The 26111-nt window shown below is 38.9% G+C and overlaps 1 protein-coding gene across 2 annotated transcripts; it reads right to left on the bottom strand.

The window, feature by feature from the left end:
- Positions 1 to 2316: 2316 nt before the first annotated feature.
- ilf3a (interleukin enhancer binding factor 3a) lies at positions 2317 to 24996 on the bottom strand. 2 transcript variants are annotated; one of them, XM_055212933.2, is made up of 19 exons: positions 24865 to 24996; positions 24308 to 24486; positions 21754 to 21871; positions 21424 to 21620; positions 21118 to 21283; positions 17964 to 18111; positions 16075 to 16166; positions 15660 to 15755; positions 15359 to 15470; positions 15179 to 15276; positions 14967 to 15063; positions 11999 to 12079; positions 4874 to 5061; positions 4619 to 4759; positions 4413 to 4538; positions 4169 to 4309; positions 3983 to 4085; positions 3050 to 3361; positions 2317 to 2980 (listed from the first exon to the last, which is right to left on the bottom strand). In XM_055212933.2, the coding sequence occupies exons 2-19, from the start codon at positions 24469 to 24471 to the stop codon at positions 2841 to 2843; spliced, it is 2520 nt and encodes an 839-aa protein (XP_055068908.2). In that variant the 5' UTR covers positions 24472 to 24486; positions 24865 to 24996; the 3' UTR covers positions 2317 to 2840. The 2 variants fall into 2 exon arrangements, with proteins under 2 accessions (XP_055068908.2, XP_055068907.2); XM_055212932.2 differs by lacking the exon at positions 24865 to 24996 and adding an exon at positions 24654 to 24789.
- Positions 24997 to 26111: the final 1115 nt, after the last annotated feature.

Below are 26111 nucleotides of genomic sequence, written 5' to 3'. Positions count from 1 at the left end.
TTTGACGGTAACAGAGTTGACACCGGCTAATACGGACATGGAAAATGATTTTCAGCAATATAAGACATTTTTTACCAAATATCTTATATTGTGTTTTATAACAATGGGTACCAAATTAAATAACTAAAAAAATATATTTAATAAAAAAAGGGGTGAACTGTCCCTTTAAAGACCCTGTGAAATAAAAGTGGTGGTTTCCCAGACAGGGATTATCTTAAACCAGGACTAGGCCTTAAGGCCGGAATACAATGCAAGATTTTTGGCTGTCCCAGACGAAAGAGCCATCGTGAAACAATCGTCGCGATTTATGTGATCGTGGCTCTTCATCGGTGGTGCTATGTTGTGCAGTGAGAGAGGTTAAAAGACGGTTTTCCAGGTCTTGCGTCCAAAGATAGCCTACGATAGTCTTCTGACAGTGTCAGAAATTCAATGTTTGCTGCTGCGACATGCGTACTGGTATTTGTTTACCACGAGCGCATGCTGATGACGTTGCGCTAACGTGTGACGCAGGTATCAAAGCCTCCGTGTCATCGTACAGTCTACATGCTTGTTGTACCCAAGTTTAAACGATCCATGACGCACAGTGTGATAAGGTCTCTTAATAACTCTTAATATCTTTATTAGATATTTAAGTAATTTTCAGAATCAAAAATTATAAAAAAACACAACAGGTGTGGATCATAAGACGCAACAATCTAAATGATATATTTTAAAGGGACAATCCACTTTTTAAAAAAATATGCTCATTTTCCAGCTCCCCTAGAGTTAAACATTTGATTTTTACCGTTTTGGGATTCATTCAGCTGATCTCCGAGTCTGACGCTATCACTTTTAGCATAGCTTAGCATAATCCATTGAATCTGATTAGACCACTAGCATCGCACAAAAAAAAATCACCAAAGAGTTTCTATATTTTTCCTATTTAAAACTTTACTCTTCTATAGTTACATCGTGTACGAAGACCGACGGAAAATTAAAAGTTGCGATTTTCTAGGCAGATATGGCTAGGAACTATACTCTCAAATTGGCGTAATCATCAAGGGCTGTTTCTCAATTCCAAGAACGCAAAGAACGGACTTGCCAGGCGACCTTGGAAGAACAAACTCAGGTCGCGAGAACACAGAACGCACTTGTTAGAATTGAGATGTGTGCATCTTCCTGTTGGTCACCTGACCTCCGCCATTATTTAGCCGCAATGACTTATGGGGCGTTGAGCGATTTCAGCGCACAAGTCTGCACTCGATGCATCCTCGATATCATGAACACATCTGCGTATTTTCATGCGTCCTCTGTACTTGCGTTCTTGAGAATTGGAATTGAACACTCAACGTTTAATGACGGCGTAGACCGAGAACACAAGGATGCAAGATTGCTGAAGAACGCATATTGAGAAACAGCCAAGGACTTTGCTGCCATACCATGGCTGCAAGAGGCACAATGATATTACGCAGCAGCCGAAAATAGTCCCCTTTGTGTCTTTCAATAGCAGGGGACTATTTTCGGGCACTGAGTAATAACATCGCCCCTCCTACAGCCATGTTACGGCAGCAAAGTCCTTGATTACTACGCCAGAATGAGAGCACAGCTCCTAGCCATATCTACCCAGAAAATAGCAACCCAATTTTCCGTCAGTCCTAGTACACGATCCAACTACAAAAGAATCAAGATTCAAATTAGGAAAAATATCCAAACTCTGGTTACTTTAGGCGCGATGCCAATGATCTAATCAGACCCAACGGACCATGCCAAGCCACGCCAAAAGTGGTAGCGCCAGACCCGGCGATCAGCTGGATGGACCCCAAAACGGCAAAAATCAAATGTTTAAATCTAGGGGAGCTGGAAAATGAGCATATATTAAGCTGAGTGTCCCTTTAAAATAGATCAGTGAGAGTTGTTTTCGATCAAGACAACACTAACATTTAAATTAGTCTGGGGCTAGGCATAAGCCCTGTCTGGGAAACCGCCCCAAAGAGTTTTGGGGCTTCTAGTTCGTCTTTTCGCTGAAACAGCTCTTTGATAACTTCAACAATTTATTTCAGTACACACTAAGAAATGCTGGCTTATGCTCAACCCAGTATTGGGTCAAAAAGGGACAAACTCAGCCGTTGGATTAAATTAACCCGGAAAATGTTTATATTTGACACAACAATGGGTTAAAAGATCCAAGCATAGGTTAAATTATAACCCAAAGGGGTGGGTTTGTCCCTTTTTGACCCAACGCTTAGGTAACACATCAACATACTAATGCGGAATACAGTGGATTTACATGATGTACCGAGGAGCTTACTTTTCGGGTTTTGCAATGAAAACGAATAATTAAAAATGGAAAACAAACGTTTATTTCTGCACCGGTCACAGATGACATACAACATCCGTCTGACCCTAGAACACAAACATCTACGCAAGTGACCAAACATTGAGAAATGCAAATCAAACATATTAAAAGTCCAAATTGAGGAACGTCTTACACGGTGGTTCTAGATAACTAATCATCCGTGTCTGTATTAGTACACACATTCACATTCAAAACGAAAACCTGCTAAAATACAGAGGAACAAAAAGAGGGTGCTGATAAATATACCTTGGGTGGAAAAAGTATTGTCGCAGTAAAGTCACTATTAAGAAATTCCACTTGAGTCACATCAACCATTTAGGCAAAGACAAAAAAATCAACTTCCACCCTCCTGAATGACAAATCAAAATCAGTGTAGTTCAAATAGGAAAATTAGCGCACAGACACAGTATAAAATCCTAAAAGGTACAGAGAGTGAATGTTTAAGCTGTAGTGACGCTATAGAACTGCAGAAACGTCCTGAATGATGAACCCCAGCATGTTGTGTTTATCTGTAGGCAAAGTCTGTGCTATTGGTTCCACTGCTGTAGCCACCCAAATTGGGGTAAGCGCTTTGAGTGTAGCCATAGCCAGGGGGTGTGGTACCAGGTGGCCCGAACGTCGCTGTACCGGGTGGTCCGCTGAAAGCTAAAGACAAAACAGAGTAAGTTCAGGTATACCTCAAATGAACAAACTGACCACCCTGTTGACCCTCACCTGCGTAACTATAATCTGTCGGTCCTGGCATACCCACGCCTGGAGGACCCTGATATCCGTAACCGTAGTCTGGTCCTACGAGAGGCGCCTGGGCGGGGGTTTTGTTCTGATTCGGAGTCTGGCCCTGGTTTGGGGGTTTCTTGAACTGTGAATAGGACTGGCTGTATTGATTAAAATAGCCGGTCACAGGCGGAGGAACGGCCTGGTAGGTGGCTGCGTTTGCGTTGGAAATTGCAGAACTGTCCCCCATGGGCGTGGTGCAGGCGCTGGTAACGGTTGGGGTCGGTGCGACTCCGGCAGTAGCAGTGGACGCTGGTGAGACAGAAACGGATGGCATTTAAAGATTTAGGATGTACAAACAGACATTTTTAGGGTTTAGTCTAGGTCAGTGGTTTTCAAACTGGGGGCCGCGAGATGGTGCCAGGGGGGCCCCAGTTTTATGACATTTTATGAAATACATTAATTTATCATGAATTCTGTGCAATTAAATAAAAAAAAAACAAGGCTACTAACCAAAAGCACTACTTTTTTTTGTATAATTTAATGTTTTTATTTATAAAAATTTTGAGTTTTAGAACAGTTTTTTGTCACAAATTTTCTTTGGGGGCCGCGAAGGAATGTACCTTACACAAGGGGGGCCGCACGCTGAAAAAGTTTGGGAACCACTGGTCTAGGTTACACTTTTCATGACTTAACAGAAAAATATATCAAGTTTCAAATTTAGTTGACACAGGTTAACAAAACTAGAAAAAAGTTCATGACAGAATTTAATAAAACTGCAATACTGCCTAGTCCTTACGGAACAAGCACCATGTTTGTGTAAGCATCAGCATCCTTTTTGCATGCTTCAGCATTCTAGTTATGTGTAAACATGCCTTACTCGTGACAAACAACAAAAAATATCAGACTTCTTTTATGATGTTAACATTGTACCTGGAAACTTTGAGCCAGCGTTGTTCAGTCCTCTTCCTCTCCCACGGCCTCTTCCTCTTCCTCGACCGCCTGCATTGTAATATACACCAGCCATGCCATAACCCTGGAAGACAAACATGTTTTACCATGACTGTACAACGGTGAACACCACAGCTGAAAAATCGAACAAAACATTTCAGCACATACCATTGGGGGTCGCTTCTTCTTGAGCGGGTCAGCGGGTGAACCTTCAGGAAAGAGCTGCTCTAATGCCGCTAGTGCTGCGTTGGCTTTAGCCAATTTCTTATTTGACCCAGAGCCCTGGAACTTTTGTCCGTCAACGTCCACCTGCAAACAGGAAATAGGCAAAGCGTACGCAAATGACTTGGATGTCACATATCTTCGCAGGTATTCATTCAAAGTGGAATGGCGGCCTTTCAAGATCACTGACCTGAATAGTGAAGGTTTTGTCGTTGAAACGGCCCTTGACGGAGATGAGCTCGTATTTGAGGCTTCTGCGTTTCTCGTTGAGCTCCATGACGGGATTTTTGCCGTGTTTGGTAAGGATGGGGCCGCCCTGCGGTAATGTAACCGATCGGGTCAAACTCTTTAACATTGAAGCCCACAGCGTTTAAATCACTTTCTATGGACACTGACCTCTGCGCCATCTTCAGACCCAGCTGTCATGGTTTCATCTGAACTCGTCACAGAGTTAGGAGCTGCGGGCACAACTGCAGTCTTTTTCACAATGGGCGGCTTGACTTCTGGCACCACGGGTACACCTAATGCCTGCAGAACCTGTGTGGCACAGAGCACAAATTTAATCCACATCCAAAAGCTTAATTGCCGGAAGTGGCTTCTCCTGCGAAACAAATGTATCATAAATCATTGAATGACTATCATCCGACTCACTTTCTGGGCGACGTGCAGCTTGGCACTGCGTTTGGAGGGCCCGGTTGCCTCATACGTGACCCCGTCTACCTCCACAGACATGGTGAACTGAGGTTCATGTTCGGGCCCGGTTTGTGATGCCAGTTTGTAGATGGTCCCGGGACGCAGCTGGTTCAGCTTCATGAGCGCATTTGTTGGCTCGATCCTATCTGTAAAAAAGAGAGAAATTATTTCTTAAAACAATTTTGTATGACATGCTTAGAGACAATTCACAGTATAAAGTACTATTCGCACGGGATTAGCATTATCTGGAGACCTAATGCGATTTAGAAATTACCTTCCTACGTCTGAGTTTTGTGTGGTCGGTCCTTTATAAGCTTTATAAGCTTTGCGTAACGCCTTAGAGTTAACTTCAAATTCAAGTACTTTTCAAGACTTTCCAGGTCCAATACCCTCAAATTCAAGGACTAAATGTGGGGACACATTTCAAGTGAGAGCAAGGTTACATTGTGTTACCTTTTAAGATACATTGTTACAGTTCCCTTTCGAGGGAACTCGCGCTGCGTCACTGCGGTAACACTTTAAGGATGCCTTCAGGGGTAAGTGCATCTGAATGCGTATATCAAATTCAACCAATGGTGAGGCTTAACGACAAAGACAGGGTGACGCGGGAGCCAGGAAGTATATCGCTATCTGAAATATTGCCAAAGACTGTGCTACAGGGACGCAGGAAGTATGGCAAGAAGGAAGACGCAGCGTCTCGTTCCCTTCTCAGGAACAACAGTTACATACGAGATGTTTTCATGTGTCAAACTATGCAAAAAAGCATTTTGGTATGAATCAACATTTGCATATAGAAGATATAAGCATTTAAAGCGAACAGTTTAGCACGTGTGCTTAAAAAGTCTAGAATTTTTATGATATTATCCTACACTACACAGGGAATAATATGGATTTTTTCCAGAAAACTTCTTGCATAAAATAGATTCAATGACCTGTATCTATGTATGTATATTTTCAAAAACTTCCCAGGACCTTGAATTCCCCCCCTAGATTCACAAACTTTCAAGGATTTCAAGGACCCGTGGGAACCCTGTGCAATATGCTGAAAATTTACCTTTATCATATTAATCAGAGTTTGTACCCTAATCGGTCACGTCGCGTGGAACACTTGACTCTCACCTGGGCATTTAGATATGCAAGTTTTTCATCAACAATGTCTGCTTGAAACATAAAGATCATCTGCCGACTCGACTGTTTCAGCACGTCCCCTACGAACAGTCTACTGTATTAACGGTTTGTCGTTCGCTCCGAGTGAACGTTTTTGTTCTGTACTTTTTTACTCGTATATATATAATTCTACATTTTTTTTTGACCAATGAACACACAGGATATAATGTAAGTTGTAATGGATAGCAGTTAAGCTTGTTGAAATAATGAAAAAATTGAATGATCTCTCCAACTTAATTTCATACTTTATAGACGGTTTCAGCAGTAACAACATAAACAAGCGGCTGTCGCGGCCCGCGCGTAACTTCCGGTAAACTCCGCTAATAATAAATAACCACAAAGTTCTTTAAACGTAGTTTATTTATATAACAATCAAAAAAAACAACACAAAGATTACCTAGGAAACCAAAACATTTGTTATTTTCGACGAGGCATTTGTTCAAGAGATCAGTTTAGCAACTAGTCAGACCATTAAAAAAATGAAACCAGAAGTAAAGTTCGGAACCAGACGTGTATCATACGCGTCCGATGAAACCGTCTATATATACATGTTAATTTATCTACTAATATATTACTGAAAATGTCCTATATTAATACGCATTGCATTTGTTTTGTACATTCACAGGTGCACATATACAGGCTAATTTTATTTCTTTAAGATGCTACTGTGTTCAGGCCTAAACAATGTTCTTCAATTTATTATTATTTTTAAAAAATATATATTTAGCTGTAGTTTAGCTTGTGTTAATCGGAAAAACCAGTAGCACCCTGCATTCTACCTCAATGGATCTCGTTGTTCTAGATTTAAATAAAAATGTTATTTTAATAAATAAAGGGTTAGGTATACCACGCTAGTAAGCCACACAAAATCACCGCAAGGGAAATTCCTTTACCGAAACAGCCCTAGCTCCACCTAAACTTAGAGATCTCAAATAATGAAAGTTCTGCACCTTTTTAATATTAATCAACAAACATGGACAAGGAGAGACTGATTAGATGTTTAAAATCAGAACTATAATAATAAAGCCCTCAAGTTTCACAAGGAAAGCCATAAAAAGCGGAGGGATGTACATGCACTCCACAGCTGCAGTGCGAGAGGTGCAGAAACAGAGAAAAGCCTTGAAAACGATAAACAACCTAAATTACAGAGATGCCAATTCGCACAGGACTAATATTATCACAGGACCTCAGTGTTCGGCAAAATATGATAGGTCATTTGCAAGGGAATTTTTATTTTACAAATTACAGATATTGCAGATTCGCATGGAATTAAAGGGATAGTTTACCCAAAAATGAAAATTCTGTCATCATTTACTCCAGTGTTGTTTTTGGCAGCCCTTTTAGTTTTAGTCTTATGGATGAAAATGCTTTTTATAGTTTTAGTCACATTTAAGTCACTTATAAACTTGATAGTTTTAGTCAAGTTTTAGTCGACGAAAACCAAAAAAGTTTTTAGTCATCAATTTTAGTAAAAAAATGTAGCCTTTAACAAATTAATTTAGATTAAAAGTGTGGTGTATTTAATACGATTAAAGCAACACCAAAGAGTTTTTTTTACCTTAAAATAACGCTTCCAAAACAGTTTCAGTCGTTCATCCACTCTAAACAGGGTGAACAGCACTTTCACATTCGCTTTGCAGCCCTCTATCGGCCAAAACCGCACTAAAGAAGTTTCCAACCGTCGGGTAGCGGTCCTGTAGTCCGAGTGAATACTACAAAAACTTGCTTTACGGCAGACCTACAATCCAATCAGAGCCAGCTATGCCTCAGTATTTATGACAGTGGGTAATGGACAATTACGCTTCTAACCTGTAGGGGGAGCAAAGAGCCAAAACTCTTTGGTGTTGCTTTAAAATGTACATTAAGGTTGTCCCTGAGAGCTTGCCGTTATTTCAGTCGGTGTGCCTTCTGCGCATGTCATCACAAAAAAGTTGAGCCTGATATACCCTCATGTTGAGTTTGTGTGTTACGCTGAGACCTCGCTTAGAAAGTTGAGAAACGCGTGCCTTGCCTTGTTATTTAAATACACCACAAAACGTTTTGGAAATGGGAAAAATATTAGCGTGATGAGCCTTCAGGTGCTGCTTGAGGTTGGTGGTATTCTTCCCACCTAGTTTGTGGCCACATTTACCGTCGTCTCCCAATATGCATTCCGTTTTTCTTTCTGATGGATTATACTGAAAGTATGTCTATAAATCATCTCGTTGTTTCCGTTTAGGCGTCACCACCACTGTCCTTTGAACTCGCCACAGCCGCAGATGTGTTGTTGTTGTGTGAAATCTGGGGCGCAGCATGGTGGCAGCCGGGTGGTGGGTGTACCCAAAACAAGAAAAGGAAGCGGCAGCATTGCGGTTATTTTTTAGCTAAAAACAGAAATAACATGCATTGTGAACGCCATTTTCGTTCCATCTCGTCTCGTCAACGAAAACTCGAAAGCCTCTCGTCATGTTTTTGTCACCTTAGAGCCATTTTTAGCTAGTCTTTGTCGCGTTAGCGTCATAAAAAAGGTGCGTCAACAAAATCATATCATTATCGTCATCGTTGACGAAAGCAACACTGATTTACTCACTCTCATGTTGTTTTAAACCTGTATGAATTTATCCCCTTCTAATGAACAAAAAAGAAGATATTTTGAAAAATGATGGTAAACACACAGCATTTAGTGTCCATTGACTTCCATAGTAGGAATAAAAAATATGATGGAATTTAATGGGTACCGTCAACGGTATGCTTTCCATCATTTATCAAAATCTTTTCTTCATCATTTATAACAATAATTCCAAAATATTTTTTTTCCTACTATGGAAGTCAAAGGTCACTATCTTCTTTTGTGTTCATTAGAAAAAAAGAAATTCATACAGGTTTAGAACAACATGAGGATGAGTAAATAATGACAGATTTTTAATTTTTAGGTGAACTAACTCAGTAATTATTACAAATCACCAGAGGTCACCAGGTAAAGGTAATACTAATCGTGTGCGAATAGGGCTTTAGCTAAAGGTTGTTTTAAGGTACAGGAATTAGTACCTTTTGTCTATTCTTTCTATTCAGGGTAGGCAAGTATAGTCAAATCTGCAATCTTGTCCCCAAGTACACTAATCACATTATCCTAATTAAAGTAATACTCTAAAATTAAATCATACTCACAAGAATGGCAGATGACTTCCCCCATGGATATTTTCTCTGAGCTAAGTTCAAGCACGCAGACCTCTTCTTGGCTTTTATCAAATTTATTAACACAATTTGGCTGTTTGCGGTTACATTTTTCCGAATTGAATAAAAAATAAACAAAAATACAGAGTTGAATGAAAAAGAAACAAAAATACAGAGTCTACAACCAATTCTAAAGTTTTAAAAGCAAACAAGTTTCAGGCTGTCAGACAACGAAGATGCTGGCGGCGTCCAGATCTGACTAAGCTCTCCAGCTGCATCAATTTATAGACAAGGTCTCAAGTCCAACTTCTTTGATCATATCCAGGGGCCCTTGATGAACGCCTTTGATGCTTTGAGCTTACATTTACTGGGGAACACCCCTAATATCATCTTATACATCTTTGTTCTTCGTCTCCGAGCTCTTCAGCGGTTTCTTCTCTGACGACATGTCTGCAAATCATGCATTAAATTGTAATGTATCTCTTATACTTTATTTCTATCTAATACATGTATCATTCTCTCTACTCTAACTATTAATAAATGTCATGCCCAACTCGGTGATTATAGCACTTTGCATTAAAGCAACACTTGAAGTAAAACTAACAAAACATAACACAGGTTTCGAATGTTCTTGAGCATTGCATATAAAATTGGTTAAAATACTTGGTTTGTAAAGGTTGGATAATTTGCGTCTTGCACAATGTGTCGATTTTTAGCGGCATCTAGCAGTGAGATTGTGAATTGCAACCAACGGCTCAGTCCACCACTCACCCCTCCCTTTCGAAACACATAGAGAAACTACAGTAGCTGCCACAGGACAAACATGTCAACGTTAGGGCTGTCACAATTATGAAATTTGACGGTTAATAGTCTAATAAATTGTGACGATTATAACAATTAATCGCCTGTTTTATTGCTTTGTGAATAATTTTTAGACATTGTTGTGATTATTTAAAATTAAATATTTTGCAATGTTTACTTACCAGTAAATATTAATACACATAACATATATTTAAAACTAATTAGTTAATGAACATATCTTTAAAAAACTTAAAAAAGGTTCCCTAAATTTGGAATTGCTGTTTTGTAAATGTATGTTTTACCTGGCAATTCATACTGCTTATCATGCAGCATTTCTTTAAATGCCGTTTTTCCATTGTATTAAATGGCTTTGCAAGCGTTACATTGTCAGTCAAAGAGCGCCATCTGATACTGTCCAGTTTATACAAGCACTGCAGCTCCCCCTTGTGTTTTTAGAAAGATATGCAATCATTGCGGTGATCTGAAATCATCGCGATGAGGTCAAACAATCGCAATGAGACGATTATTTAATCATTGTGACAGCCCTAGTCAACGCCTGAGACAACGTAGTGACAAAACGCGCTCTATAGGGAAGTTTGTCCATTTAGGGCTACTGTTGAAAAATGGCGGCGCAAACGGCGACTTTCAAGATAGGGGACATGTGGTGTATGTAAAAACAGCTCATTCTAAGGTAATAAAAACAATATAGTTCAATTTGTAAGGTCTTTATACACCACTGACAATATCATTAATATAGTTATGTATAATATATAGCATTTCTGTCAAGAGATCCTATAAAAATTACACTATGCACCTTTAAAGGGCAGGTCAAACAGTATTTCATGCATTCTGACATATAAACACAGTTAAAGAGTTTGATTTCCTCATGTTAAACGTTGGCAAAGGTTCAAAAACAGCAGTCAGACCTGTGAAGGAGTATTTTCTAGCCAAACACATTCCTCCTCTTACCTACAAGTTTTGGAACGTTTTTTCAACATCCGAAAACCCTAATGCAGAGGTGTCAAACTCAAACCCCACAGGCCAAATCCTGCCCGCCCCCTCATTTTATCTGGCCCGCGAGAGCTTACCAATTATTTTATTGTTATTAATAGTTTTATTTTATGCAAGGTATTTATTGCGTTGATTTTTTTTGCGGCTGCCAAAACGAATGTGACAATTTAATGTAATTAAGGAGTGATAATGTTGGTGATTGCAGAAAAGAGAACGAGCACATGCACATGTGCCCCGCAAAGCTAAGCACAATGGCCGTTTCTCAATCCTAACTGTGGGTTTTGCGCAAGTAGATTACATACAAAGTCAATGCAAAGACGCGATCTTACGCGTCCTCGCGCAGAGCAATGCGGATGACGCGATATGGGCGGCGCGATTGTCGTGAAAGCACACGCTATTCGCCTCAAACGTGTCTTCTCCGAAGTTGAAAATATTCAACTCGAGCGAAAAATTTGCATGCACAAAGTTAAATCCCGCGAGTAATCTAGAGCGAGTAACGCGATGCCCCACGTTTGGTGAGTACGTAGCATAAGGCTGCAGCCTCCGGATGTCGCATTTCAAGGCAGCAAACAACATCAAGTCTTATTTCAGAATATGAAAAAGTAATGCTCAGTTACCTTAAATAAACCAGGCTTGATGAAGCCGCCTGCATATATGTGACTTTTGCAGACTGCAGCCTTTGGATTGAGAAACAGCCAGTATCTGGTCTGTCTCTATCTCCCGCACATGTGCGTATTCATCAAAACAGCTACAGAATGGTAAAAGGTCAGAAGACCAAATCCTATCCAGCAAGGAACCTGTTTTCCATCTAGTTACTACCCTAATGCATTCAATAAAAAAAAATGTATACAGAATTCTAAACTGAAATATGCTATGCCTAAATATACCCACCCCTATTGTAGTCCACCTATATTATTTACTATGAAAAAAAAACAAAGAGACCAAGCGTACCTTTCCTTGGAAACTTTGGCCTTAAATCAGGATCTCCTGTATCATAAGCTTCCCTTGGTCTTTTTGCTGATGAGTCAGTCACTACAACAAAACAAAACAAAATAGTAAACCTTAGCAAGAATGATAAACGTGACAATTAGTTCCTGTTAAACGATGCATTAAAAAAACAAAATTATACCACAATTGTTCATAATACTAAGCAGACACATTTTACTATCCAAATCACCAGAGGCGTCATGCCCATTCAAACTGAGGGGGCACGTGCCCCTTTGTTCTTTTTTTGAGATTCAAAGAAGGGTCCATTAAGCTGTTATTTGACTTTTAATCTGTTAAATATGCACAATATTATAAATTCTGTGCTGCTTCCTTGTCACTTTTCAGAGATTTTTGCCATTTTGATAGGGTTTTGATCATGTTACATTACTTTATTCTGGCAGCAGGCTCTAAAGTCAATGCAGTCGCAGACGTCAGCGTCTGAGCGCACTCACACATTTTAATTCCTCAGATAGCAAAATGCAGCAGCAACAGCAAAAAACCTTTAAAGGAATATTCCATTTTCTTAAAAGAAAAATCCAGATAATTTACTCACCACCATGTCATCCAAAATGTTGATGTCTTTCTTTGTTCAGTCGAGAAGAAATTATGTTTTTTGAGGAAAACATAGAGGACTTTTCTCATTTTAATGGACTTTAATAGAGCCCAACATTAAATACTTAACTCAACACTGAACAGTTTTTTTCAACTGAGTTTCAAGGGACTATAAACGATCCCAAATGAAGCATAAGGGTCTTATCTAGCGAAACGATTGTCATTTTTGACAAGAAAAATAAAAAATATCCACTTTTAAACCACAACTTCTCGTCTAGATCCGGTCGTGATGCGCCAGCGTTACCCCACGCAATACGTCATAACGTCAAGAGGTCACAGAATACGAACGCGAAACTCCGCCCCAGTGTTTACAAGTGTGTTGAAAGAAAACCGTTCCTACGTTGTTGTATGTCAACTGATACTAATTAATGTCTTTGTGTCAGTTTATTGTTTACAATGGTCTGCAAATGTGCATTTTATATATATAACACGTGACCTCCCTACGTCGCATTTACGTTAGGTCGCGCTGGACCGGCCCTTGACGAGAAGTTGTTTAAAAGAGCATTTTTTTTTATTTTTCTTGTCAAAAATGACAATCGTTTCGCTAGATAAGACCCTAATGCCTCGTTTGGGATCGTTTATAGACCTTTGAAACTCTTGAGTTAAGTATTAAATGTTGGGCTCTATTAAAGTCCATTAAAATGAGAAAAATCCTGCCATGTTTTCCTCAAAAAACATAATTTCTTCTCGACTGAACAAAGAAAGACATCAACATTTTGAATGACATGGTGGTGAGTAAATTATCTGGATTTTTCTTTTAAGAAAATGGAATATTCCTTTAAGAAACGCTCACAACATTTCCAAACCCAAGTACGGTAATGTGTAGTTAACCTCCTCTGTGTAGAAAATGTTTAGTTTAAAATGTGACAGTCTTGACGTTATATTAGTAGAGATTTCTAGATTCATCTTGGTACAACGCCGAAGTTCGCCATATGAGGTAAAATTTGATGCAATAATGCGTTCCTCTAATAATTTTATCAAGGTAACATTTTTTAAAAATCATTATTAAACAATAAAATCAATCATGTGGCTATAGCTTATGTCATTTTCATTGTTAATATACTTTATGGATTTAAAATTACATTAATTTTATAGGATAATGCAGTTGTTGTGCAAAATGCATTAATTACACAATTAAACAAGTAATTTATTCAAACTTAAATAAATAAAACATGCCGTTTAAGATGTAAATATGATACAAATATGTCATTATTCCGATTGAATAGTATTTGATATGAAAGTTAGTCAACACTTATTTTGAAGGTTTTTGCATGAAAGCAGGAGTGTTCTGATTTATGAAAAAAATAAAAGCTCTATACATTTCGTTTGATGTCTGTGTATGCACAAATTTCTGTAAGCTGTGCACACTGTGCCCCCTTAAAAAAATTGGTGCATGACGCCCCTGCAATTCATCCTATTCCAAGTGCATCTAGAACATTAAATGGGTCATTCAGTAACCATGATTTGATTAAAATCATAAAGACATACAAATGCTACTGCCCACATCTCCTATTCAGTAGCTACAAGAATATAGCATATTAAAAGGTGAATGGCAGTGTTTTTATATGCAAAAAGGTAATTAACATATCGAGGGGGAAGAACCAGACTGGCGAAAAAAAGCAAATTTAAAGCAAAAAATACCTGATATTCCATGACTTGAACAAAAAATATAAAATTCACTCTCTTTTAAAATTCTATGATATTCCAAAGATTACATGGCCCGCGTGAACCCTCATTGAAAGCTTTCATTATATATATATATATATTTATATATTTATATATTTATATATATATATATATATATATATATATATATATATATATATATATATATATATATATATATATATATATATATATATATATATATATATATATACATATAGATATACATATAGATATACATATATATATATATATATATATATATATATATACATATAGATATACATATATATATACATATATATACATATATATACATATATATACATGTATATATATATGTATGTATATATATATGTATATATATATATATATATATGTATATATATATATATATATATATATATATATATATGTATATATATATATATATATGTATATATATATATATATATATATATATATGTATATATATATATATATATATATATATATATAAAATGCTGTCAATGAGCTCCGAGTTACAAAAAGATTGAAATGTTGTTTTGTTCTGGCCCTCAAGGATGGTGAATGTCACTTATGCCCTTTTGGTTCTCACCCCTCGACAGGTTTGCATGTTGTGGGTGAAACACACAGACACAGGTTTAGTTGTTACCTAAGACCTGGGGGTTGACCATTCTAAATTTTGAAGTAAGACGATCCATTCCAAGCACTTTGTACATCTGCCCGAATGCTGACAGTCTTAAGGCAAACTAAAGGTGAGAGACAAGCAAACAAAATGAGTTTTGTCCCTAATGTCCTCCTGTTTGGACATGGACATCAAAAATTGCAATGAGATTATGTGGTTAAATTTAGGTTACAGTGTACCTGTGCACTCTGGGTAATGTCCTCCCGCTGTTGCCGGGTGAGATAGGAACCAGCGTCAGTATTCTCTCGTTCACAAGGGTCAGAGATGCCCGGACCATCTGTAGAGAAAAATCATACGGTAGATCAAAGCAAAAAAATGACCACACCCAAAAACACACATTGTTGCGTTTCGGTCTTTACCATCTAGTAGTATCCCTGACGCAACACATTCCAGAACTCTCCTGACGGATTCTCCGGGTCCCAGCGGTCTCTCGCTGGTTGAAATGGCTTTATGGCATAGCAGTTCGATAATCTAAAGACAAAAATATTGTCAATTATTAAACTATTCTTCAACTAAGCCATTAGATATCTATACATATATAGCTCAGTGGTTAGAGCATTGCGTTGGCAGCTCAGAAGGTCATAGGTTCAAATCCAGGAAACACGCATACTGATTAAAATGTGTGTGCAAGTAAATATGTTTTTTTTTCATCTGACTCACCCAGTCTTTAAGCGGTGTCCAAGTCGAAACGCGGGCACACAGGTCCCGGAAGATCCGAATCACGATCATACACGACTCGAGCTCCGCAACTTTAGCCTGTCAAGCCAACAAATAACAATCCTGTTAACACGACTGCACGCACCCTGTCGGAGAACTTCTAGCAGCTTTTAAAAGACGTACTACTTTTTAATAAATCTGGCCAAATTATAGCATCTGACCAACACGAATAAATTGCAACCTGGGTAAGATACACCTGCAACTAAGCGGAAACAATTCATACGCAGGTCAGCTTAAATGTACGTAACATAGTTAAAAGCATGTTTTTAGAAAAGGTTAAATAAATGTATTTTCCCCAGGTCAAAGGTCAGATTAAGTTACAAGTCGACTTTTAGACAAATAAAGACGGGATGCAAACCTGGAACCACTTGGCCTGGCGGAGAGACGCCAGTGAAGCCAGGCATTTCTGCCTGTCCAGAGCGTCCTGCGGAGAGCTTTCCGCACACGGTTCTAGTGACGAATGGAGTAAGAAGACAAGGTACAGTTTGACCAAGGGGGGTTCTGTCATCCGGCCAGGGGGAGAAGCAGTGTTCCCGTGCCCCCAGGCGAGAGGAAAAGGGGGAAGTAACATATACACCCCATCTATACCACATTAGTTGGTTACAGGTTATAAATCTGATCTAAAGACTAAGGACATATGTGACCCTGGCCCACAAAACCAGTCATGAGTAGCACGGGTATATTTGTAGAAATAGACAACAATACATTGTATGAGTCAAAATTAAATTTTTTTTAATATAATTATATAAATATCACATCCCAAGACGACATTTTATAAATTTCTTAAATATCTCAAAACTTATTTTTGTGGGTGGGTGCAGTGCTATGGACTAGAGGTCTTCACGGGTCCACCTAAATCCAAAAACCAGAGGTCCGACCCGAGACCCAATTGGGTTCGGATCTAAAAGTCTCACATGTGCCTCGGAAATGGGTCAGGTAAAATAATAGCGGCACTGGGTCTCGGGTAATTTAAAATGAATGTGTTTTTGCCGAATGGACCCGAACTCTCTCGCGTGTGTGCGTCAATGTCCTTTTCAAACCTCTCATCTGTTTGCCAAGAGCGCGTGCGACATTGTGTGGCTGGCGGTAGGTTAATTTTCGTTGAGACAGACATGTCAGTCAATTTTAAATGTACATTTTAGCGGTTACCTTGGTGTCATCATCAGATAACAAAGTAAAACAAATGAAGCAGCTCGCCAAATTGGTTGCGAGGCCACCGGAGTTTCTTTCTGTCTGACTGCTGCGTGTGAGTATGCAGAATGCACACACGTCGAGTCCAGTCGAGTTAAAAAAAAATTGCCACTAGTTCGGATCAGACTCGGGTCTAATTTTCTCGGGTTTGTCTTGGGTCTTTCTTTTAAAAAAATTATTTATGCGTCGAGTTCGGGTATAAAGTGATTCGGGTCATTTTAAAAAGCGATTTTCTCAGTATTTAGATTTTTTTTGCACCCCGAGAATCCCGATTTTCCTAGCAAATCCGATATCCTAACAAACATCAATGGAAAGTACATCAATGGACAGCTTATTTGTTCAGATTTTACAATTGTGAAAAAAATCTTATGATTGGTTTTGTGGTCAGGTGTATTATCTGTCTGAACTTGAACGAATTGTGACTCTTTCCCCCTTTTCCTCTTTGGGCCAACTGCGTCCCGCCCCCTCCCGAGACAGAGTGTTTCCAGTTGGTCAAAAGTCCAGCACCCCTAAAAATTGACAAACTAGAAGATTTGGTTGAGAAACTTAATTTGCAACAGGCAACAATAGCAATACTTGGATTTCAATAAACTTATTTGTGCACAGGGTAAATACTGCAGCAAAATACATGTTGCATCTGCTCCAGTTATGAACAGATTACTCAGAATTAAATGCAAAAATTAAAGAAAATGCAATCCACCAAAGCGTCTACAACTAAAGCCAAACAGCTTTTACATAAACCTGATCGTTGTAGGTATAGATTTTGCACTTTAGTGCATGAAATATAATATACATCATATAAAATCAACAAAACAAAAACTATGGGTCTATTGGCAAATTTTTGCTGCAATGCAAACCCTACGTATCGCTTTAGAGGTGAACACGTTCGGAGGTTTCCAAGGAAAACAGCGAGAACAGAAACACTTGAAAAGCACTGAAGGCACCAAAGGTTTAGGTGGCATCACCATCCATGGTGCGGCACGCCTGTAAAGCGTCACTCCTCTGATGGTACTGAAGGTCTTTTTGCTCCAGAAAAGAGACAGGATGATTTCATACCTCCAGCTGCCTCTTTCTCAACCTGCTCCCTGATAACGGGTGACGTCAGACGGATGTTTAGTTTCAGGAGAGGCTCCTTCGTGTTCGTCACGATAATGGCGGCTTCTTGGATAGACGGGGTGATGACGTATTTCTCCTCGGTAACATCCTGTCAGGAATGACATAAGGGAAGCAATTCATAACGTGCATTAGATATAGATAGATTTTTTACTAGTCTGTGATAACTACATTTGAAAACAATTATAGAGACTGCATTAACGGAGATCAATGTATAGCCCAATAAATTTTGGTAGAGCTGAGCATAACTTCAGTGACTTCTTAAAGGGGTGTTTCAACGGTATTTCATCCATTCTGACTTATAACTAGGGCTGCACGATTTGGAGAAAAAATCTAATTGCGATTTTTCTGATCAAAATTGCGATTCGCAATTTAAAGTGCGATTCATTAGTATATAATAAAAGAGCTACATCCAGGTTTGTTGTGGTGGTTTTAATAGCACCAAAGAAAGATGCTGTGCTACTGTTTATTTAAGACCTCTTAAACATTGTACCAAGTTGTCTGCAGGACTTTGCTCTTCTGCAGACAAACTTTTTTTTAAATCTAAGAACATTAAAAAAATACAATTTAACAAAAATTTATTTAAAGTTTTATTTAAAATAACATATAGGCCAATGTATTTTGGCTGTCACAACAACAATGCTTCTGACAAGCAAGTGTTTAGTTTTTTCTTTTAATCATAAGACTATACTCATCTTGTTTTACTTTTCAGGCATCTGAAATAAATGTAAATATATTAGTTATTAGAATCTATGATTTAACATAAGCAAAAAATACAAATAAAAGACTGCACAGTCCTCACTGTAGGATTTTAAATGTGGAGCTGCAGAAGCTTGTTCAGTTAAGAGTAAGGAGTGATTTTAATTTTTGGAGTGTAATAAACATTTCTGACACAGAAAGCACCAGGTTACTGTCACTTTAAGACACAAGACAGCTTTAAAATGGCTCTGCTTCAATATACTGATAAACATCCAGCTGTTTATGTTCACTTAGACAAGAAAGGAAACTTAAGTTTAGTGATCACGCGTGTGCTGACTGCTCTCTGTGTGCGCGCTTCATGAACCCTCATGCCTGTAAATATTCAAAGCGGTGCAGATGTGCGCGTGCAAGAAAGTATAATGTACCTCTTTCGTCTGCTGTGTTCCTGGCTTTAATGAAACCTGCTTATAGTCTGATGAGGCGCTTGTCATTGTTTGCGATGCATGACGAGAAACGGACGTATATACACCTTTTAAGTCCAACATTACAGAAAAGGGAAATGTTTTCGCGCATTTCTGTCCTTTCATTTGCCGGTTAATGAGTTATAATGGGTTTTTAAAATGACTGAATCCAAAATCTGCCAACTTCATGACATTCCGCGTTGTGCAGTTAATTCCATTTGTATGCATTTCGCGATTCTGTCCGTGTTTTCCGCATCGCGGAAATCATATAGCAGTACACTTTGTTGAGGAGTTGAACTGCTGCTCGCTCATGTTTTCCAAATGGTGTTATGTGACGTGTTGTCAGCACCTCAGTGTTAATGCACTCTATTGGTTTAAACTGCATCAAACGTAAAATGCGCATGAAGCGAACTGTCAAAAACTGCGTACTAGATGATTGTTATATTTGATAGTTTTGAATCGAAATAATCGCAGCTCTTGCGATTCAAAAATCGCATCCATTCACATCGCGATTTCGGTTTAAAAACGATTAATCGTGCAGCCCTACTTATAACCCTGTTTAAGAGTTGTTTCCTCATGCTAAACGTAGGCAAAGTGTCAAAAAAAGCAGTTGGGGGTGTTACAGAGTGCACTTTGCCAAGGTTCGTACAAGTTTCGGAAACTTTTTTTCAATTACGGGTCCAGCTGACATTTCGGGGATTTCTATACATAACACTTATTTTTAAATGGCACTTCCCCTGGAAAACCCCACCCACCTGTCAATCATCGGGAGGCGCTAGAACTTACAAACATCACATCACGCGACAGCTTTGTTTAATTTCAAAACTCAACAATGGCACTAAAGAAGTGTTTTTTTGGATGTAAGGAGAAGAAAGCCAGCCTTATGGAAACAATGGATATAGTTTATTATCCGGGGTAGCAGCAGAGTTTTGCGTGTGTGTTTGATGCGCTTAATTTCATTGAAAAGTCGCAACTGGGTCATAAGTTGCATGCGGTAAGTAAGACTTCTGCCTTATGTTGGAAATAGGCATGTGCATATTATATAAATAACACAAACATGTTGTGAATCATAAGTTAAACAGTGTTGTGTAGTGTTGGATGACTCGTACTCGCTCCTCCCGCGGTAGTAACTCCTCCTTTTTCATTTTTTGTACGTTATCGGTAAGAATCGGTAAAGCTAATCTTTCTTTTATAAATCTGATTAAAGTAAAGACTCTTCGAAGATATAAAGGATGTCATACTACTCTATAGGTACTCCAGATTAACATCAGAAATGCAGACACAGAGTGTGTAATGTGAACTTTAACTCGTTCACCGCCATTGACGAGTTAACTCGTCTATTACGAGAAAACGCTTCCCTGCCAATGGCGAGTTTTTACGGCAATCCGTATTTCCGCTATTATCTACCAGGTGGCGCTTTCATCCAACTTATAAAACCCAAAAGTATACCCTTATGTCAAACTGTTCAAACTCCGTGTATGTTTTGATCATTGCTCTAAATCTGATCTCTATGAAAAGTCCTTCACAAAAATGCAATTATCACAGCTTTTTTCTCAAAATTAGTTTTTTTTTAAGAAACCGACCTATATTTGAGAGGTGAGAACAAATGAAGGTAGGATGAAACTTTTTTGTTTAAAAGCAGAAAGTCTGTTCTTTCATTTGTTATGTTGCACGTTTATTTATTTAAAGAAGAACATTTTCTGGAAGGCATTGAACTTTTGTGAAAATCATAAAAAAATGCTGACGCTGACTGGCAACATAAAAAAAAAAAAACACTGGCAGGGAAAGAATTAACATGATTTACATCCATGACTTTCCAAGTTTATTTTAAAATTCCCTGATACTTCCAGGTTTTCCTATATCTAACGACTGACACATTATCTATTTTTATAACAATCCAAAAACATAGAAACAAAAAAAGCCAAGACATACACTACCTTTATGAGCTCAGACAGTTTTCCAGAGATGAGCCTGAGCAGAGAACTGGTGGGTGCGTCTCTGGAGAGAAGCACCAACTCCAGATCCAAATTGTCCTTCAGCAGGAGTCCTTTCGCCACCAGACCCACTCTCAAAACCCCACGGAGTTTATTCTGCGATGAATCACTGAAAGGAAAAAATCTTAAATCTTACTATATTTCTATCTGAGGTATAAAGTAGGTTATATTTGCCAAAGACTGCTTATTTTTAGTCATATTCACCAGGGAATAGATCTTGCATAAATTTTCTGTGAAATACACACATACCTTTCAGTAGTACCAGTAGCTTCACATTCTTTTTTATTCAGAAAATCAGAGACCGCCTTCAGGCCACATTCCATGTGAGACACCATGCTCTGCACCGCCTCAAGCTGCTCGGCTGTTGGGTATATGGTGGCATGTTTGGCTTTCACGTAGCGATCCTCATTTATAAATGTGCGCTGGGGTGGGGGACCCATTGGCGGCTGTGGTTAAATATCCGAGAATAACACTGATTACAGAGCAAACGTTGCATGCCATTTACATATGCGTAATATTTCACTGATATTCATATTTCAAAGAAATAAGATGCTGGATAGGGCAATAGCAGTGATATACCTCGCCTGGGTGGAAATGCTGATCTTCCCACTTCTGGTACTGGACGACGTATTCATTGTACTGCCTGAGGTCTTCCTCATAACACAAGCAGTCATACCAATAACGCAACTCATCATATCTGCAAAAAGAAATTTGTTGTTTACATTCATGCATTTGAGAAGCCCTTCGATCCAAAGTGTCTTATACAGTAATGTGCAAATGTCTTAGGCCACCATGCCACAACTAGGGGGCATGTACACCAAGGCAAGGATTGTGACAATAGACGATACTATCATGTATCGATGATCGTCAGACATATGGCCGGTAGCCTACTTTCAAGATAATATTTATTATCATCATATTTTCACATTAAAGTGCACCTATTTCATTGCTAAAAACAATGTTTTTTGTCTATTTTGTATGATACAATAGACCCCTTCAAGGTTTGTAAACATTGAATGACTATCGGGTGCGCGCGCAGCATGGGGTCAAACTGTTCATTCCATTTAAGCTTTATAATTTAATCTAACAGGGCTGAAAAATGATGACTTACAGCAAATTAAGTGAGCACTACAAACACAAGCCTCTTTGATCTTTGCATTGTCCCAGTCTGCACGTTACTTGCTTGCAGCCGCAGATGTTGTATTTTTTTGTTTTTGAGATTCTGCATGAATCGCGAAAACTTAACAGAAGACCTGGTGCGATTTTCACAGCTCACGATGTAAGTAGGCATTTTTGACGATACCGAATAACACGCAACTCAATCTGCTGTAATGACTTTTCCGACCCCGACATGCGCAGTGGGAACCGCCTGTGACGTGAACCGTGAAGGGGTCTATATGTTTGCGTGGTTTATGGTTCAAAAAACACATTATTTTCCACATCCCGTACATTTTTGTAGCTCCAGATATACTGTTTTCCCGAAACGCACTGATTTTGTACAAAATTCATCGATCTGGAAAGCGCTGTGTCGCTGATTGGCCAGCAAATCTGTACGTTGTGATTGGCCTGAATACCTCTGACGTCAGCCGGAAATGTGACGCTCCTTACCATGTTTGAAAGATTCGCTCACAATGCAATGCTAACAGGAGTTAACTTACAGACTGAGTCCGAAACGGGAGGAATTTTGATAATGTCAATCTTGTCTATGTCAACAAGCCCAGGAAGTAAACTGTTGCCTACAATCCGTGTGTTTGTTGTAGAAAAGAGATTTACGTTGGAGGGGATAACTCGCTTCATCGTTAACTTTGGGGTATGTACCTTTCGCATATCATTAATATCATTATCATTCTTCTTTTTTGTCCACCAATCAAGTGACTTGTCATAAATGAGTTAAAAAATTTGTAAACTATTGCCCCCTCAACACTACCGTGTATTGCAATCTCAACAGGCTGACGATAGGACGATCTCAAAATGGGGTATATCACCCAACATTACAAAGGCATTTACGTGTTCGGCCAGCGTATGGTTTCAATGGTTTCCCATGGAAGCACTGCACTTAAAAAAAAAAAAAAACAGCAATTGGTGGGTTTTGTCCATGCTGAACACAGCCGCTCATTTTTCTCTGCGTTCAGCACTCATCTTTGGGTGAAAAGCTGAGCTCGTCAACGTCGTTCACTGTGAACTGTCCAATCACAGTGAAGAAGAGGTGGGACCATTTTGAAAATCTTATAAGATGTAAAAAATCTTTTGGCGAGTACCCAGCATTAGCTGAAAAAATGCTTAGGCCTATTTCAATTGTTTCCAATGGAAGCGCGGCGCTTTTCAAAAAAGCTGTCATCTGGCAGCTGGTTATTCGTAGCCTGAAGTGCACACAAATTGGAACAGTACATCAGTTCTACGTGGACGGCAAGCGTTGTGATTGGTCCACTAGAACCCCTCCCGTCAGGAAAAAAGATGCGTCATAGGTATTTCCATTTCCGATGGTGAGAACAAAGATGGGCCAAATTAAGGAGTGATTTAACTCAACAAAAGTCGTTGGCTATTTACTTCCATCACTGGTGGTCTTCTCAGAACATACACAACAAGCTGCTGCTGCTTCTTCGTTTCTGTTTTTTCTGGCCAAACTGCTGCTTCTTTGGCCGTTGAGCTGCTACTGTGTTTTCACCATAGACTGTAAAATAGATAGACGTAGCGTCCATGACATCAGCCATAGGTTTCTGAATATCGTTTTTGAAGCTTAAAGTAGGCGCTTTCTGCTGTCGCCATCTTGCCCACCCGTCACCGTGCATTACTCGCGGATATCCGAAAATTAGTAAGAAGGCGGAACGTGGATGAAGACGAGGTTGATGAACACTTTGGAAAAGCTAGTCAGGCTGACTACCACACCACACTTGTAGCCAATCAGCAGTAAGGGCGTGTCTACTAACCAACAGCGTTGCCTGGGTTACGTATGTGTGGGGCGGGTCTACCAAAAGAAAGTCCAGATTCTTTTGGGGTAGGGGTGTGTTTGTTAAGGTGAGTAACAATGCAAGAGTTTACGCACACTGCCTTTAAAAAAATGCTTTTAATTGTTTTGTATTTAGAGTTTGAGACATGATACGTTGTAAAAATGTGCAATAGAAAGGTGTCGTACCGTTCGAGGTCTTGAGGGTGAAGATGGACACCTTCCTGAATAAGATTATCCCAGTAAAACAGCTCCTCGTAGGCCTTATGTTCGTCCCAGCACGGTGGTGGTGGTCGAGGTGGAAGAGGTCCTGCCCTCCTCCTCCTCGGAAAATTCTTCATATGTTGAGCCATAACTCTCACAGCAACCTGCCCACAATGTTTACAGTCAATAATCCATTCAAACGCACAATCCGCATCGTAATACTGAATCAGTTATGTAAATACAATCAAATACAAATTCGAATGCTAAGCTTTCTAGCTTATATTTCTTATGATAAAAACGTTGATTCGACATGCAATAACAAAATATTCACATAAACACTTCGAGTATTATTCACTGAACCGCGTTAGCATGCACGCGGACGAGCCGCTTATTAAACGCCTGCTGCTGATTCTTCGGTGAAATCTACTTGCACGGTGGCTAGTATTAGCAAACACAAATCAGTTATATACATCAATCAAATTGTGCATCTGCATGTGCAAATATGAATTTATATATACGGCTAAACATGTTATTTTACTCACCGTCCGCTTGGTTTAGTTAATGAAAGCACAAACGATCCACTTCCGGGGGAAACCTCACAGCGCATGCGCACTAATGTTTCACAGCGCCCAGCGGTTTCATGTGGAACTACATGATAATTCATCTGATGTGGTGATTATTTTAATGCATTTTAACATATTTTTACACTCTGTGCTTTTAACTCGTTTTTTTTAACTTAAGTAATTTAGACATTTTATTTGTAAAAAATATCTTATTTGTAAAAAAAATACTGGCTAAATGGCTATTCTTAAGAATTTGTCCAGGTTTTATGATGGTATTAGTAGGTTTGTTTCACTCTAAGATATATCATCTTGTTTGATTAAAAAATATAGAATTAATAATAATAATAATAATAATAATAGTTACAGTATATTATTAACTTTCCATCCTGTTAGGAATCTTGTCCATTTTTAGTTGAATTCTGTATCAATTGTAGTTAATTAAAAAAATAAAATAAAATAAAAGTGTCTCGGTTTAAGCAGAACATCTTTACTTTAACTCTGTTTCTTAAATATTTATTGTTTAAAGCCATAGAAACCAAAATGTACTGTTCAACATGAATGGCATAACTGCTTATTGATGTTTATACCTGATCAGTAATCACTGATAATGCTTTTGGGTTTTCAAAAGCTGAGAATCCATTCTGGTTTAAAGGCGGGGTGCATGATTTTTGAAAAACACTCCCACCGGGGGGGGGGGGCAATCCAACCGTCTCCATTGACTTTGTATTGCGAGAGGCTGCCTCCTTGTCATTTCTGGCTTATAACAAAAACAGAATATGCCCAAAAGCTGCTGTGTGACAATATGTACAGCTAACAAGCCAAAAAACCCCAGAAATAAGTTTTTATAAGCTGTCGAGCAGTAAAACCCAACCTTTCTAGTGGACGCAGTTTTACTAGGAGTACTATGAAAAGTTGCCTGTTTTCCACTTTTGTGTCTTTAAACGCTCGTTTTTTGAGGTCGACAGCTTGTAAAAACTTATTTCTGGGTTCTTTGGCTTGTTAACTGTACATATTGTCATACAGCAGCTTTTAGGCATTATTCTGTTTTTTGTTATAAGCCAGAAATGACAAGGAGGCGGCCTCTCGCAATACAAAGTCAATGGAGACGGTTGGATTGTTTTCCACCCGGTGGGCGTGGTTTTCAGGTTATGACGCGCTGCGCTCTGTCTCTATGGGGCATGTCTACTAACTGACATCGTTGCCTGGGTTGCGTATGTTTGGGGCGG

This window comes from Misgurnus anguillicaudatus, chromosome 8, assembly GCF_027580225.2.
Source record: "Misgurnus anguillicaudatus chromosome 8, ASM2758022v2, whole genome shotgun sequence".
Taxonomy (NCBI): Eukaryota; Metazoa; Chordata; class Actinopteri; order Cypriniformes; family Cobitidae; genus Misgurnus; species Misgurnus anguillicaudatus.
Note: the sequence above shows the minus strand (reverse complement) of the source record. Positions and strands in the feature narration are given on the sequence as shown.